Here is a 12,203-nt window from a genome sequence, read left to right as displayed (position 1 = left end):
ACTGTATACTGCTGTCCAGTGGCTGAGGGAGAAAGGGAAAGGGTATGTACTGTAGAACATGTAGTAAGTCAAGGAAGGGGTATGGTGACAATTTAAAAAGGATTACATTTATTTTCATCGTCAATTGCACACAAGGTCCAACCAAAACCTGACTTCCACTTTTAACCCCACCCCTCTAAACCCTGCCACATTGGGTTCCCGGGGAGCTGTTGTGGGGGGGTTAACTGCCTTGTGGGGTTTAACGGCCTTGTGGGGGTTAACTGCCTTGTGGGGGGGTTAACTGCCTTGTGGGGTTTAACGGCCTTGTGGAGGGGTTAACTGTCTTGTGGAGGGGTTAACTGTCTTGTGGAGGGGTTAACTGCCTTGTGGAGGGGTTAACTGCCTTGTGGGGTTTAACGGCCTTGTGGAGGGGTTAACTGTCTTGTGGAGGGGTTAACTGTCTTGTGGAGGGGTTAACTGCCTTGTGGATGTCTTGTGGTTAACGGTCTTGTGTAGGGGGGTTAACTACCTTGTTGGGGTTTAACTGCCTTGTGAGGGTTTAACTGCCTTGTTGGAGGTTAACTGTCTTGTATGGGGGTTAACTACCTTGTTGGGGTTTAACTGCCTTGTGAGGATTTAACTGCCTTGTGGAGGGGTTAACTGTCTTGTGGAGGGGTTAACTGCCTTGTGGAGGGGTTAACTGTCTTGTGGAGGGGTTAACTGTCTTGTGGAGGGGTTAACTGTCTTGTGGAGGGGTTAACTGTCTTGTGGAGGGGTTTAACTGTCTTGTGGAGGGGTTAACTGTCTTGTGGAGGGGTTAACTGTCTTGTGCAGGGGTTAACTGTCTTGTGGAGGGGTTAACTGTCTTGTGGAGGGGTTAACTGTCTTGTGGAGGGGTTAACTGTCTTGTGGAGGGGTTAACTGTCTTGTGGAGGGGTTAACTGTCTTGTGGAGGGGTTAACTGTCTTGTGGAGGGGTTAACTGTCTTGTGGAGGGGTTAACTGTCTTGTGGAGGGGTTAATTGTCTTGTTGAGGTGTTAACTGTCTTGTGGAGGGGTTAACTGTCTTGTGGAGGGGTTAACTGCCTTGTGGAGAGGTTAACTGTCTTGTGCAGGGGTTAACTGTCTTGTGGAGGGGTTAACTGTCTTGTGCAGGGGTTAACTGTCTTGTGAGGAAAGGTGGGTATGGATGATGTTCCTGCAGTGTCACTCAGTGGGATGAGCTCGGGAGCAACAGTTGGGCTGCTGTATGTTCTTCAACAGCAAACGGAAAGGGTTCCTCCGGCGCCTGCCTCTCTTCCCCTCCTGCTCCCCTCTCTTCCAGGCCAAGCCCTTACCTGGCAACTCCTGGGTGGTCCCAGAGGCTGGAGGAGGGGTGGTGGGCATGGGCATGGTGGCTGGGTTGAGGGGAGGAGGGATGGAGGGCAGGGGCGTGGCGGCTGGGTTGAGGGGAGGAGCGGTGGAGGGCAGGGGCGTGGCGGCTGGGTTGAGGGGAGGAGCGGTGGAGGGCAGGGGCGTGGCGGCTGGGTTGAGGGGAGGAGCGGTGGAGGGCAGGGGCGTGGCGGCTGGGTTGAGGGGAGGAGCGGTGGAGGGCAGGGGCGTGGCGGCTGGGTTGAGGGGAGGAGCGGTGGAGGGCAGGGGCGTGGCGGCTGGGTTTAGGGGAGGAGGGGTGCAAGGCAGGGGCATGGCGGCTGGGTTTAGGGGAGGAGGGGTGCAAGGCAGGGGCATGGCGGCTGGGTTTAGGGGAGGAGGCAGGGCAGCGGAGGGATGCTTCCTGAGCTTCTCAACCTGCTTCTCCAGGTGTTTCTGTATGGCTGAGCCCAGGACGGCTACCTCTACCACCGCTCCATACACCTCCCACGTCATCCCCCTCTCGTCCCACCTCACCTCCTGCACCGGCTCGTCTGACCTCTCCTCTTGCTTTGTCTGCTCCTCACCCTCTTTTACTTTCACTTCAGATTTCTCTTCCCTTCTGTCCTCCTTCTTCTCTTTTGTACTCTCCTCCCTCTCTCGTTTCTCTTTCTTCTCCTCCCCCTCTCTCTCCTCTTTCTTCTCCTCCCCCTCTCTCTCGCTGAGCTCTGCGAAGGCTGTGGGGGTAACGGGGCCCGTTTTTGGAGTCATGGGTGCCGTGGAGACAGAACGGAACTCCACCTGCTGGCCCACCTGCAGCTCAGCGTCCTTGGTCTCCGCACCCGTCCTCCTAGAGGATGCTGGGAAGAGGAAGGCGTCGACACCGGCCCCCTGGGGTGGGGTCATGGGGCTGGTGGCTACAGAGTGATACTGGACCACCTCCAGACACCTAGAGGATGCTGGGAAGAGGAAGGCGTTGGCGCCGACCTCTTGGGGTGGGGTAATGGTGCTGGAGGCTACAGAGTGGCGCTGTTCTGTCTGGTTGGGTTGGGCAGTTCCACTCCCGTCCACTAGGCTGTGCTGTTCTGTCTGGTTGGTTTCGTGAGTTCCACTCCTGTCCACTAGACTGTGCTGTTCTGTCTGTTTGGTTTGCTCCTCACTAAAGCGGAGCTTCGATTCCTCTCCTATTTGTTCAGGGTGCTTGTTTTTAGTCAGAGATTGTGGTGACGTCATCTGCTTCGTTTCTGTTTGGATTTCTTCACCGGAAGGAGGGAGAGAATCTTCCTGTCTGTTTCCATGTGAGTGGGGGTTCATGACAGTCTCTGTGCTTTCTGGTTGAGCTACGTTATCACTCCTCCCATCGTCCAGGCTGTTTTGTGGCACCGGAGGAACGACCTTCACCCCCTCACTGTTGTCTACCTCCACAGACCCCTCAGGCTCAGTGGAGTGAATAAATAACATAATCTCCTCCCTTCTCTCCTCCTCCTCTTCTTCCTCCTCCTCTTCCTCCTCCTCCTCTTCCTCCTCCTCCTCTTGATCCACAACTCTGATGCTGTCATGCTGGGTAACCAGAATGGTAATCTCTTGATCGACAGCGTCCCCAGTCGCCCCATGTCGCCCTCTCCTTTTAACCTCCGCTGGTTCTGGTTCACCGGCGTAGTTGTGACCGAGTCCGTCAGTCTGAGGATCTGAGTAAACAGAGATATCTGGAGGGATGTTGGACTGTGACTTTGTCTCTTCAGCCACCTCCTCTTTCAGAGCGCTACATTTCAGTACCGGGGCTGACATCAGACGAGGAGTAACTACAACAGAGTCTGACTCACATTTAGTTGTAGTTTCCCTCTCGTCCCTCCCCTCTTTCTCTCTCCGCTCCTCCGTCCTCTCCTCCGTCCTGTCCTCTCTCCGCTCCTCCGTCCTCTCCTCCGTCCTGTCCTCTCTCCGCTCCTCCGTCCTCTCCTCCGCTTCTCTCCTGTTGAGCTCTGGGAAGGCAGAGGGGATGGTGGGGCTGTTGTTTATTTTTGGAGTCATGGGTGCCGTGGCGACAGAACGGAACTCCACCTGGCGCACCACCTTCAGCTCTGTGTCCTTAGTCTCCGCCCCCGGCCTACGGGCTGCTGGGAAGGGGAAGGCGTCGGCGCCGGCCCCCTGGGGTGGGGTCATGGGGCTGGTGGCTACAGAGTGATACTGGACCACCTCCAGACTCCTAGAGGCTGCTGGGAAGGGGAAGGCCGGAGCGCCAGCCCCCTGGGGTGGGGTCATGGGGCTGGTGGCTACAGACTGGTGCTGAACCACCTCCAGACTCCTAGAGGCTGCTGGGAAGAGGAAGGCCGGAGCGCCGGCCCCCTGGGGTGGGGTCATGGGGCTGGTGGCTACAGACTGGTGCTGAACCACCTCCAGACTCCTAGAGGCTGCTGGGAAGGGGAAGGCCGGAGCGCCAGCCCCCTGGGGTGGGGTCATGGGGCTGGTGGCTACAGAGTGATACTGAACCACCTCCAGACTCCTAGAGGCTGCTGGGAAGGGGAAGGCCGGAGTGCCAGCCCCCTGGGGTGGGGTCATGGGGCTGGTGGCTACAGACTGGTGCTGAACCACCTCCAGACTCCTAGAGGCTGCTGGGAAGGGGAAGGCCGGAGCGCCAGCCCCCTGGGGTGGGGTCATGGGGCTGGTGGCTACAGACTGGTGCTGAACCACCTCCAGACTCCTAGAGGCTGCTGGGAAGGGGAAGGCCGGAGCGCCAGCCCCCTGGGGTGGGGTCATGGGGCTGGTGGCTACAGACTGGTGCTGAACCACCTCCAGAGTAACCTGGGTCTGCATGTGCTGTCTCTCTGTCTCTCTCTCCTTCTCACTCTCTGTGTCTCTCTCTGTCTCTCTCTCCTTCTCTCTCTCCTTCTCTCTCTCTGTCTCTCTCTCCTTCTCTCTCTCTGTGTCTCTCTCCTTCTCTCTCTCTGTCTCTCTCTCCTTCTCTCTCTCTGTCTCTCTCTCCTTCTCTCTCTGTGTCTCTCTCTCCTTCTCTCTCTCTGTCTCTCTCTCCTTCTCACTCTCTGTGTCTCTCTCTGTCTCTCTCTCCTTCTCTCTCTCCTTCTCTCTCTCTGTCTCTCTCTCCTTCTCTCTCTCTGTGTCTCTCTCCTTCTCTCTCTCTGTCTCTCTCTCCTTCCCTGTCTCTCTCTCATTCTCTGTCTCTCTCTCCTTCTCTGTCTCTCTCTCCTTCTCTGTCTCTGTCTCTCTCTCCTTTTCTGTCTCTGTCTCTTTCTCCTTCTCTGTCTCTCTCTCCTTCTCTGTCTCTCTCTCCTTCTCTGTCTCTGTCTCTTTCTCTTTGTCTTTATCTATCTCTTCATCTATCCCTTTCTCTTTACCTAACTCCTTCTCTTTCTCTCTCTCTCCATCTTTCTTTCTGACATCCTTTTCCCCTATCTTCTCAAATTTCTCTCTCTCCTCCTCCTCCTCCTCCTTCTCCAGGGAGTTTTCTCTGTGTGAAGCCTCACACTGTGGGTGGTGGTTATTCAGATATTTCTGGGGTAAGTAGGAGTCCTCCTCTGTTGCATGGTCCTGTACTGAGGGGAGTATTAGAACAGTGGGCGTTTCATGCTCAGCACGCCCTGTAATCTGAGTACTTTCCACCCCAGGGTGTGAGTCCAGCTGAACAGCAACATCACCTGAGTCCACTGCTCTAATAGCTGTGATAGGTATGATAGTTGTGTTTCTGTGCTCCGACGACTCCCCATCCACCCCCACACCAATCATAGTGTGCCCGTGAGGTTTTGGCTGACAGTCTTGATTGACAGACGGGTGACTGGTATCCATACGAGGCTCCTCAAGGGCAATGGTGATGTCAGAGGTTCCTGTGCAAACAGGTGTGATGTCAGAGGTTCCTGTGTACACAGAGGTGATATCAGAGGATTACGTGCACACAGAGGTGATATAGGAAATATCTACAGCAGTACAGTGATGCTCTACGGATATCATTTCAGCTTTAAGGCATGTGAATCAAGATACCATTTCAGCTTCAAGGCATGTGAATCAAGATGCCATCTCAGCTTTAAGGCATGTGAATCAAGATGCCATTTCAGCTTTAAGGCTTGTGAATCAAAATACCATCTCAGCTTTGAAGCATGTGAATCAAAATACCATTTCAGCTTTAAGGCATGTGAATCAAGATGCCATTTCAGCTTTAAGGCATGTGAATCAAAATACCATCTCAGCTTTAAGGCATGTGAATCAAAATACCATCTCAGCTTTAAGGCATGTGAATCAAGATGCCATTTCAGCTTTAAGGCATGTGAATCAAGTTCCCTTACAGCTCTAAGCATGTGAATCAAGATGCCATTTCAGCTTTAAGGCATGTGAATCAAAATACCATCTCAGCTTTGAGGCATGTGAATCAAAATACCATCTCAGCTTTGAGGCATGTGAATCAAGAGGCCATCTCAGCTTTGAGGCATGTGAATCAAAATACCATCTCAGCTTTGAGGCATGTGAATCAAAATACCATCTCAGCTTTGAGGCATGTGAATCAAAATACCATCTCAGCTTTGAGGCATGTGAATCAAAATACCATCTCAGCTTTGAGGCATGTGAATCAAAATACCATCTCAGCTTTGAGGCATGTGAATCAAAATACCATCTCAGCTTTGAGGCATGTGAATCAAAATACCATCTCAGCTTTGAGGCATGTGAATCAAAATACCATCTCAGCTTTGAGGCATGTGAATCAAAATACCATCTCAGCTTTGAGGCATGTGAATCAAAATACCATCTCAGCTTTAAGGCATGTGAATCAAAATACCATCTCAGCTTTGAGGCATGTGATTCAAGTTCCCTTCCTGTCAGTCAACTTTGGTATAAAATACTACGGGGAGTCGCATTCTAGCGACCTCGGTTGAAGTATCTACAATCACTCCTGACAAGGCCAATGAAATCTGCACCTCATGATTCATTCATTCAATTATTCCGCTCTTCACCTCGGTGTGAACAGGAACGATTTAATGCTGCCCTCTCTGTTGCCCCACAATCCATGGGGTTCACAGGGTTCAAGGGGTATATCAATCTCCCCAGGGTGAGAGTGACATGTTGCTTCACTGTCCACAAGGGGGCGCCCCTCACCCATGGGTGTCTCATTACTGGGATTCATTACTGATTCCTGCCTGTAGCTCACTAGTCCCTATGAGGCGTCTAGTGATACAGGTTATGGGCTCTATTAGTGATTTGTTTTTGGTAGCGGAGTCGAGTGAACTAGCAGGGTTGGACACGGCTACGCTATTATCCCACACGGTGTCTCTGTGGTTCATATGAGCCCCCAAATGAGCTGTCTGTCTCCAGCTCAAAGCTTTTAATTCCTGGGAATTAAATTCAATTGCGAATGTTGCAACAGAAGGGGTCCGTTTTTCAGAGGTATCTGTCCCATTCCCAGCTAGGTTACAAGGCGCATTGTCTCCAGTACCTATGACTGGTCGGTAGGGTAACGTCTATTTTTTATGCATAAGGTCCAGCACCGGGTGATGGCTGGTTACCGGACCTCATCTTACCGCCTAAACCGAGTGAGGCTCGTTGTGACAACAGTACCCCAGGTGGCCTATCGGGGTACGTCACTGATCGTCAGAGCCCATGTACCCATAGTGGCACATAAACACATTTGTTTTCAACAGTATTCACAGGTGTTAAAAATGTTGTCTCCCGTATGTGAGTTCAGTGAAAAGTGTTCTTTCTCCATGTTCAGACACACGGTTGTCAAGTGGTGTAAATGGAAGAAGAACCAGTCTCTCCCAGTCCACAAGTTGGCGTCCCTCCCCTTCAGGGCGTCTCACTGTCAGCTCCCACCAATGGCGCGCAGTGGGCAGTGACACCCTGGATCATGCGAAGCGTGACGTCAGGGTACAGGCTACAATTTGATGTGTGTCCCCCATGCTTCTGCGGCGTCATCACGTCGACTGTTCCCGAGGACTCACTGCCCATTTCGAGGGAGGACATATATCCTCCCGTCTCCAGAAGCAGGCGATTCAAGTGGTTCCTATGTTGAAGATCTGGGCATGCTGGTACAGACGGTATTCCTGGTTACGAAAAAGGACGGTACTTTGCGTCCTATTCTAGACCTACGTACCTCTCAACAAGCACCTCAGAGTCTACAAACTCAGAATGCTCACAAAGCCGTCGGCTGTTAAAGCAATTAGCTGGTGGTGGCGGAGTGAATGGCGGGCGAGCAGAGTTATATACATCCATGCTACTGTCCTGTATTCAGTCTCTAGGAAACTAGAAAAAGAACTGTCAGACTCCATCTCAACGCATTACATTTCGGGACGCTCAAGCTAGACTCACTGCATATCATGCTTTTCTATCACCATGGCAGGCTGTCCGGGTTCCCGGCTCTGCTTGGCCACATTTCACAGTGTGTTTTCACCAGCGCCTACTGGGGATGATGGATTCTGGGATGAAGATGTTCCCCTGGGGGCTACTGTTGATACGGCCTTTCAAGCGCTGCATGCTAGCTACTCACCAGGACGCATCTCGCATTCTAAGCCAGTTGCTTCAGGTGGCTCTGTGAGGCCTACGGGCCATGCTTCGGGTGGCTCTGTGAGGCCTACGGGCCATGCTTCAGGTGGCTCTGTGAGGCCTACGGGCCATGCTTCAGGTGGCTCTGTGAGGCCTACGGGCCATGCTTCAGGTGGCTCTGTGAGGCCTACGGGCCATGCTTCGGGTGGCTGTGTGAGGCCTACAGGTCATGCTTCAGGTGGCTCTGTGAGGCCTACGGGCCATGCTTCGGGTGGCTCTGTGAGGCCTACGGGCCATGCTTCAGGTGGCTCTGTGAGGCCTACGGGCCATGCTTCGGGTGGCTCTGTGAGGCCTACGGGTCATGCTTCAGGTGGCTCTGTGAGGCCTACGGGCCATGCTTCGGGTGGCTCTGTGAGGCCTACGGGTCATGCTTCAGGTGGCTCTGTGAGGCCTACGGGCCATGCTTCAGGTGGCTCTGTGAGGCCTACGGGCCATGCTTCGGGTGGCTCTGTGAGGCCTACGGGTCATGCTTCGGGTGGCTCTGTGAGGCCTACGGGTCATGCTTCAGGTGGCTCTGTGAGGCCTACGGGTCATGCTTCGGGTGGCTCTGTGAGGCCTACGGGCCATGCTTCGGGTGGCTCTGTGAGGCCTACGGGCCATGCTTCAGGTGGCTCTGTGAGGCCTACGGGTCATGCTTCGGGTGGCTCTGTGAGGCCTACGGGTCATGCTTCGGGTGGCTCTGTGAGGCCTACGGGCCATGCTTCAGGTGGCTCTGTGAGGCCTACGGGCCATGCTTCAGGTGGCTCTGTGAGGCCTACGGGTCATGCTTCGGGTGGCTCTGTGAGGCCTACGGGCCATGCTCAGGTGGCTGTGTGAGGCCTACGGGTCATGCTTCAGGTGGCTCTGTGAGGCCTACGGGCCATGCTTCAGGTGGCTCTGTGAGGACTACGGGCCATGCTTCAGGTGACTCTGTGAGGACTACGGGCCATGCTTCGGGTGGCTCTGTGAGGCCTACGGGCCATGCTTCAGGTGGCTCTGTGAGGCCTACGGGCCATGTCCCAGTGGCGGGACCCTCTGCTATAGTCAGGGGGCTTCCATATGGGCTGAGTTGTATCCTGCAAGGTGATCCTGACAGGCGTATCCCCCTGAAGGTGTCGTGCACTGTATGAAGGCCAACTCGATTTGGGGGGGGGGGGGGGGGTACAGACACTGGTGTGGATTGCACTATATGTCAACAGATGGGGAGAGACTGTTTCTTTCCCTCCTAATCTTGGCTCATGCTTTCACTTTGAGCAGCTCATGTATGCCTCAACTCAGGTGCTGGTTTTTTAACCAGGTGGGACTCTCTCTCTCAGGAGTGGAGGCTCTCCCAGGTACGGGATATTTTTGGCCATGCCAAAGTAAATCTTTACCCATCGCGAGAAATCTCACAGTTCTGACTGTTTTTCTGGATGAGGGACCCGAATGGCCCGTAGGGAATGGAAGCTCTCGCGCACCAGTGGCCTCAGACCCTCCTTTACATGTTTCCGCCAGGGGTACTGATTTAGCCCCCGTTAGAGAGGGTGGTAAACAGGCAGGTTTACCATTGATTCTTGTGGCTCCCCGTTGGCCCAGGCAGCCTTGGTTAGCGGACCATTGGCGGGGAACCGTTGGAAACTCCCGTTGCACAGCAACCTATTGTTCCAGACACACGGGCAGGTTCGGCAAGCGAGGCCAGAGATTTGGTTCCTATGAGCCTGGATCCTAAGAGGGCCAATCTGATGGTTAGAGGTTTACCTCTGAATGTTATGTGACCAACTTTTTGTCTGTTTTACAGGGCTAACTAATCCAGGGCTAACTAATCCAGGGCTAACTAATCCAGGGCTAACTAATCCAGGGCTAACTAATCCAGGGCTCACTAATCCAGGGCTAACTAATCCAGGGCTAACTAATCCAGGGCTAACTAATCCAGGGCTCACTAATCCAGGGCTCACTAATCCAGGGCTAACTAATCCAGGGCTAACTAATCCAGGGCTAACTAATCCAGGGCTAACTAATCCAGGGCTAACTAATCCAGGGCTAACTAATCCAGGGCACTCTCTAAGCAACATCCCTCCCACTACTAACTACTGTTCCCTGCAGGAGGGCTATGAGGTAAAACAAAAATAACTACTGTTCCCTGCAGGAGGGCCTTGAGGTAAAACGACTGTAACTACTTTTGCCTTCAGGAGGTTATGAGGTAAAACGACTGTAACTACTGTTCCCTTCAGGAGGGTGTTGAGGTAAAACGACTGTAACTACTGTTACCTGCAGGAGGGCCTGAGGTAAAACGACTATAACTACTTTTGCCTAAAGGAGGGCTATGAGGTAAAACAAAAATAACTACTGTTCCCTGCAGGAGGGCTATGAAGTAAAACGACTGTAACTACTGTTCCCTTCAGGAGGGCTATGAGGTGAAACAAAAATAACTACTGTTCCCTGCAGGAGGGCTATGAGGTAAAACGACTGTAACTACTGCTCCCTGCAGGAGGGCTATGAGGTAAAACGACTATAACTACTTTTGCCTGCAGGAGGGCTATGAGGTAAAACAAAAATAACTACTGTTCCCTTCAGGAGGGTGTTGAGGTAAAACGACTGTAACTATTGTTCCCTGCAGGAGGGCCTTGAGGTAAAACGACTGTAACTACCTTTGCCTGCAGGAGGGTTATGAGGTAACTGACTATAACTACTGTTACCTGCAGGAGGGCTATGAGGTAAAACGACTGTAACTACTTTTGCCTGCAGGAGGGCTATGAGGTAACCGACTATAACTACTGTTCCCTTCAGGAGGGTGTTGAGGTAAAAGGACTGTAACTACTGTTCCCTGCAGGAGGGTTATGAGGTAAAACGACTATAACTACTGTTACCTGCAGGAGGGCTATGAGGTAAAACGACTGTAACTACTTTTGCCTGCAGGAGGGTTATGAGGTAAAACGATTATAACTACTGTTCCCTGCAGGAGGGTTATGAGGTAAAATGACTATAACTACTGTTCCCTGCAGGAGGGCTATGAGGTAAAACGATTATAACTACTTTGCCTGCAGGAGGGCTATGAGGTAAAACGATTATAACTACTTTGCCTGCAGGAGGGCTATGAGGTAAAACGACTACAACTACTGTTATAGTCGTTTTACCTCATTTCCCTCCTTCAGGGAACAGTAGTTATAGTCACAACGTTACGTTCCCTGTTATAGTGATTCGGATATTCCTTTTAATATGTCATCTGTAATATGATTACATTGGTATTTATACGCGGGAATATTTCTTGCCAAACAAGCTGTATCAAAGATACAGAGACAGAAGGTATCTGGAGTGTTTTTTTTGTTCTAAATGACAAACATTAAAACACATGTACTTATTATCGTCAGATACAGCTCTTCACAATACGCTAGAATTTGGTGAGAATATACATGCATTTTTGATAGGAATGATGTCTTTCAAATCTTTATTGTATCTTCAAAAAACAAACTATACGTCTTTATGATTCCAATCTTAGTTGACGTCTACATTTCATAAACCTCCTACATAACGCATCATTCTTTGAGACATGCGAAGAAACCTACTCAGATATCATAAAACCCAGACCGTAGAGTCAATACAGACAAGAAAACCGCTCAACATGCACATGAGAGGAAACGTGAACATTTATCCTCGGGAATATGACGCTGGAATCACAACACGGTGGAATCTCAGTAGCCTACAGCTAATGATTACATACCTCAGCAGTCCAACGGAGAGAGGACTCTTCCCATGGTGCACTGTGCAGGTCTCCTATAACAGCCACATCTCATCTCTGTGAATCGAGCTACGCAGCTCTCCCTCACCCCTCCTGCGTGTTGTTCATAGATTCTGATTGCAGTGAGCTAGAGTTTGTGGTTCCAGAAGGATCTGTTTCTGTGTTTGGCAGGCAGACAGGCAGGCAGGCAGACAGGCAAGAGGCAGGCAGGCAGGAGGCAGGCAGGAGGCAGGCAAGAAACAGGCAGGCAGGCAGGAAGGCATGCAGCTCTCCTTGTTATCTGCTGTGAGTGTTAGTGTGTTGTATTGAAAAGGTTCTGATAGCCAGTTTCCCTGGAAACCAGTGTTCTACGTTCTGGCGTGAAGTGAGTTTAAAGGTAACGACGAGAGAGCAGTTCTCTTCCTCATCAACAGCAAATGATAGTCATTAAACCTCTGTTCTCATAGCAACGCCAAGGCTTTTGTCGTGACTGGGCTATATTACAAAGAAATACAAGAAAATAAAAATGTTACGTCCTCTATGTATGTATGTATGTATGTATATGTATGTATGTATGTATGTATGTATGTATGTATGTATGTATGTATGTACAGTATGTACAGTACGTATGTATGTACAGTATGTACAGTATGCATGTATGT

General features: G+C 51.6%; 1 protein-coding gene across 2 annotated transcripts; it reads right to left on the bottom strand.

Annotated features, from left to right (window-relative positions):
- Positions 1-1,055: 1,055 nt before the first annotated feature.
- LOC139581783 (protein PRRC2C-like) lies at positions 1,056-11,861 on the bottom strand. Of its 2 annotated transcripts, none has more exons than XM_071411943.1 (2): positions 11,545-11,861; positions 1,056-5,194 (listed from the first exon to the last, which is right to left on the bottom strand). In XM_071411943.1, the coding sequence occupies exon 2, from the start codon at positions 5,124-5,126 to the stop codon at positions 1,185-1,187; it is 3,942 nt and encodes a 1,313-aa protein (XP_071268044.1). In that variant the 5' UTR covers positions 5,127-5,194; positions 11,545-11,861; the 3' UTR covers positions 1,056-1,184. The 2 variants fall into 2 exon arrangements, with proteins under 2 accessions (XP_071268044.1, XP_071268045.1); XM_071411944.1 differs by having other exon boundaries at positions 1,056-5,164; positions 11,545-11,677.
- Positions 11,862-12,203: the final 342 nt, after the last annotated feature.

The sequence above is a fragment of the Salvelinus alpinus genome, chromosome 7 (assembly GCF_045679555.1).
Source record: "Salvelinus alpinus chromosome 7, SLU_Salpinus.1, whole genome shotgun sequence".
NCBI classification, from domain to species: Eukaryota; Metazoa; Chordata; class Actinopteri; order Salmoniformes; family Salmonidae; genus Salvelinus; species Salvelinus alpinus.
This window is presented reverse-complemented; position numbering and strand designations above follow the sequence as displayed.

Coding starts and splice junctions, on each gene's coding strand:
- LOC139581783 (XM_071411943.1), bottom strand. CDS start 5,126: ATGGATACCAGTCACCCGTCTGTCAATCAAGACTGTCAGCCAAAACCT.